Raw genomic sequence first — 3,752 nt, forward strand, 5'->3', positions numbered from 1 at the left:
TAGTAGTAGTAGTAGTAGTAGTAGTAGTAGTAGTAGTAGTAGTAGTAGTAGTAGTAGTACGAATATTTCATATACACAGCTATATAATCTTATTTTTGAAAGATTCTGGTAGAGATATTAGGTAGAATTTTGAGAGATTGAGGAGTAGGAAATCTATTGCTTTATTCTTATCTTAATCTATCCACAGAGGTTGAAACAAAGAATCAAACAAAGGGAATGATAAAAAGTTAGAAGATTACCATTTAGCATTAACAAAAATAGCAACATACTATCTGATAACCCAAAATCTTTACAGCCGTATCCTCATCTCATTAGAGTCTAAAGAAAAGATCCTATAATCAAGCCTGGTAATTTGTACTTGACCATTCTCACCCCACCCCCACCCCACCCCTAAATTAATTATTATGGATATTTAATTCCAAAATTGGCATCTCTTATCTTTGATCTTCAAATCCTTTCTCCTTCCGACCATTCTTCTTCAAAACGCCTGCATATTCCACAGAAAACATATTCAATTCTTGAAATTAAAGAGTTAAACATACTCCTATGAAAACCAAGAAAACTACTTGACACTTGTATGTACTAGCAAGTGTTCAGTGGCCGTACCAAAGCTTGATAAAATGATAAATCAATTCATTTCCAGAAAACACTTCAGAAATCACATGGAAAACTATAGTAGTACAACAGAACTAGAAACTGCAATCTGGGGCGATTAAAATGGCTTTTTTTTACCTCGAAAGAAGTGAAATTTCATAGCAAAACAAAGACTTGTTCAGAAAATCACAAAATGAGTGACTCAATTCATTTTCAGAACACAACTCAGAAATCACATGGGGAACTATATGCAGTCAGTATAACTAGAAACCGCAATTCAGGGCCAGAAAAAATGTAATTTTTTCCTCGAAAGAAATGAAACTTCATACAAGAACCAATAGCAAATCATATTCTGTTATTCTTTTTTATATACACTGTAAAATTGTAAAAAAGGAAAGGAAAGACGACAATAATTATAGGGAGAAATACAATATGGGAGGGATGAGATACCGGTGCTACAATATTCTGAAAAAAACAACAATATTCGACCTTATGAAGCATCAATCCGAATTAATGAAGCTAAATTAGAGTCAAGTGAATTTCAGACACCGATAGTAAAAACAAATCAGGGAGAAATAAAATAGAACAAAAGAATTTACCATCTGATTTGCAATGGGGAGGATCTTCAAAAAGAGAAAGAGAAAGCTGCTTATGAGCCAAACCAATATCAAAAAGTATAAGACCAGAGGAAGGATTATCAACCATAATTCCTTTAACTGGTAACCATACAAAAAGCTCTTGTTGAGAAAGGCCTTCAACTCCAGCAAGTGAACCATAAGTGAGATTAGCCTTCACTACACTGTCATAAAAGGCCATAGTATCAAATTTAGTCAAACAAGGCCCATCTAGAAACACTTCAAGAAGCCCAGTATCTGAAAAATTGTAAGATTTCACTTCTTTAGGAAGAAGACCTGCTGGTAAGCCTTTAGATTTAAGGAGATCATGAATTGACTTAGCCCCTTCACACTGTGAAAAACACAACAAGAAGAAGAAAAAGAACAAAAGCAAGAGTAAAACTAGTGGAAATTGGTTTTGAAGAAATGCCATAATGAGAGAGAGAGAGACTCTTTTTTTCAGGATGGTTTAATGTGTGGTTTAAGGAAATGTGGAGGGAGTTATGAGAAAAGGAAACAAAAAGACTGTTTAGGAAAAGGAGGATTTCAAGGCTGATTTTACTAACAGCAGCGCGGATCTTCTGTTAAATTCACCGGAATCCAATAATTCTAATAAGTATTACTAGGTTTTTATAAGGAAATGCACAACAAGAAAAAAAAAAAACTTTGTACTAAGAACTTTAATATTTTGATTTATTAAATAAAAATTCTGAATCCGCCCGTTCATTTCGATTGACTGATTTTGTTTGGTTTGGGCCTTAACGACTTCTAATTATATTTTTTATCCTTACTATAAGATCCTGGGGTCACTTGAATTATTATTCTGCGTCACGCTGGCTATTATATGGAGTATACTTTGTGCTTTTGCAAAATCTGATATCATTATCCTCCCAATAATTTACAAGGAAACTTCCAATTCTCCTGGCTATATGGATATTTTCCAACGTAACATCAATTTTTGTTTTTAATTTTATTTTACTCCGTATTTATTTTAGGATTAACTCTTCTCTACGTAAACATCATTTGATTTTCTTTATCCGTACTAGGTTTCATTATTCAACGTGGTCTCAAATAATGATGACAATTTATTCTAATAATATTGACAATTTGTTTTCTATTTTCTTAAATAGATGTAATTCTACTCCTTTATACATAACACTATGCAAAGCGTAACTAAAAACAACTTCTTTCTTTATATTATTTTATTATTTGGAATAATAGAAAAAGTCTAACCCTACTAAAAGTGGCTTTCACCTCCTCCCGTTTCTTTCATTCAACGACTAGGCAACTCGAATTACTTTTTTTATTATTATTTTACTGAATTGATCCCACCGGAACAAAATTCACTTGATTGATACGTGTACATTCCGAAGTCACTCGAGCGAAGCGATAGGTTGTACACAAAAGTGTCTTACCCTATTGGCATGTGGTTAGGAAGGGTTTTACCTTTGGATCCCTATGTTAAAGGGGCCAAAGTCCAAAGACCACGGACTAGCCACGAAGCTTGGACACGGTTTCCTGATTGAAGATCCATGGATCACAGACGATACTTCCCATGGCCTTTCGTCTTTAAAAGCGCCCTTCCTTTTTAATGCCCGGGCATCCATTCAATGCGTTTTTTTTCTTGTACCTTATGTAGGCTTGCAAAATATATGTTAGAAAAACGATACACCGAATATCAACCCAATCTCTTTTGACATTTTATTTTTCATGGGCATAACACAGCTTGTCTTGAGTTGATCAGTCGGTCATAACAAACAAATATATCGAGTAGTTAATAAGGTGGGTATTAATTGCATTGATAATATTGTGTTAATAACATAATTCGTCAAAGGTAAAGGTCGGTCCAATAACTGTTAATTTAGATCTTTCTCATTAGGCCCCTAGAAGTTGTCAATTAGAAGCTCTTTAGGTCATGACTTCCATGTATAAACTGTTGTTGTCAGACATCGTATGCTATTGAGGGGAGAAAATTATTTATAGCTATATTAAAACTGTTTTCTTTATTGTACCCGGGCCCCTCTTTTTTCATATTTTGTTAGCTTTTTGGTACGACTGAGACTTAAGGAGAGCAGATTTTTTCAAAGGGTAAACTAGTAATGTCAATTTTTCGCTTGGAATTTTGAAAACGAAGGCACATATAGATTATTAATATCGGTTGGAGCAATTCTATGGAGTTAATATATTTTAGTTTAAAAACGTCTTGGCATTTTCTTCTGTCTTGTTCTTGGGATGAATGTTTCTGTTGTTCCATCGATCATGGCTTGACTTTAATATTTTTTCCTTTTCCATGTATCGTACAGAATTTCAGATTTTTTTTAATTATGTATAGTTGTTCTTTTGGCTTGATGTAAAGCAAATATCCTTCTAGTGTTGACTATTGAAATAAACTTTATCAATAAAAAAGAACAATCCAACAGAAGGAAAAATTAATTTCTTGTGTTTATTGTTTGATGCAAATAAATTTTTTATTATTATCGAAAGACGTGATAGGATAGATATGATCCTCTATTCTTGACCAAAAATTTCATATTCGATTCCTGA

At 33.2% G+C, this 3,752-nt stretch overlaps 1 protein-coding gene across 1 annotated transcript; it reads right to left on the reverse strand.

Moving 5' to 3' along the window:
- Positions 1-217: 217 nt before the first annotated feature.
- On the reverse strand, positions 218-1,919 carry LOC104108567 (uncharacterized). The gene is made up of 2 exons (XM_009617637.4): positions 1,194-1,919; positions 218-487 (listed from the first exon to the last, which is right to left on the reverse strand). Exons 1-2 carry the CDS (start codon positions 1,639-1,641, stop codon positions 435-437), a joined length of 501 nt encoding a protein of 166 aa, XP_009615932.1. The 5' UTR covers positions 1,642-1,919; the 3' UTR covers positions 218-434.
- Positions 1,920-3,752: the final 1,833 nt, after the last annotated feature.

This window comes from Nicotiana tomentosiformis, chromosome 7 (assembly GCF_000390325.3).
Source record: "Nicotiana tomentosiformis chromosome 7, ASM39032v3, whole genome shotgun sequence".
Taxonomy (NCBI): Eukaryota; Viridiplantae; Streptophyta; class Magnoliopsida; order Solanales; family Solanaceae; genus Nicotiana; species Nicotiana tomentosiformis.

Coding starts and splice junctions, on each gene's coding strand:
- LOC104108567 (XM_009617637.4), bottom strand. CDS start 1,641: ATGGCATTTCTTCAAAACCAATTTCCACTAGTTTTACTCTTGCTTTTG. Junction 488..1,193: donor TCCCCATTGCAAATCAGATG/GTAAATTCTTTT, acceptor TGGAATATGCAG/GCGTTTTGAAGAAGAATGGT.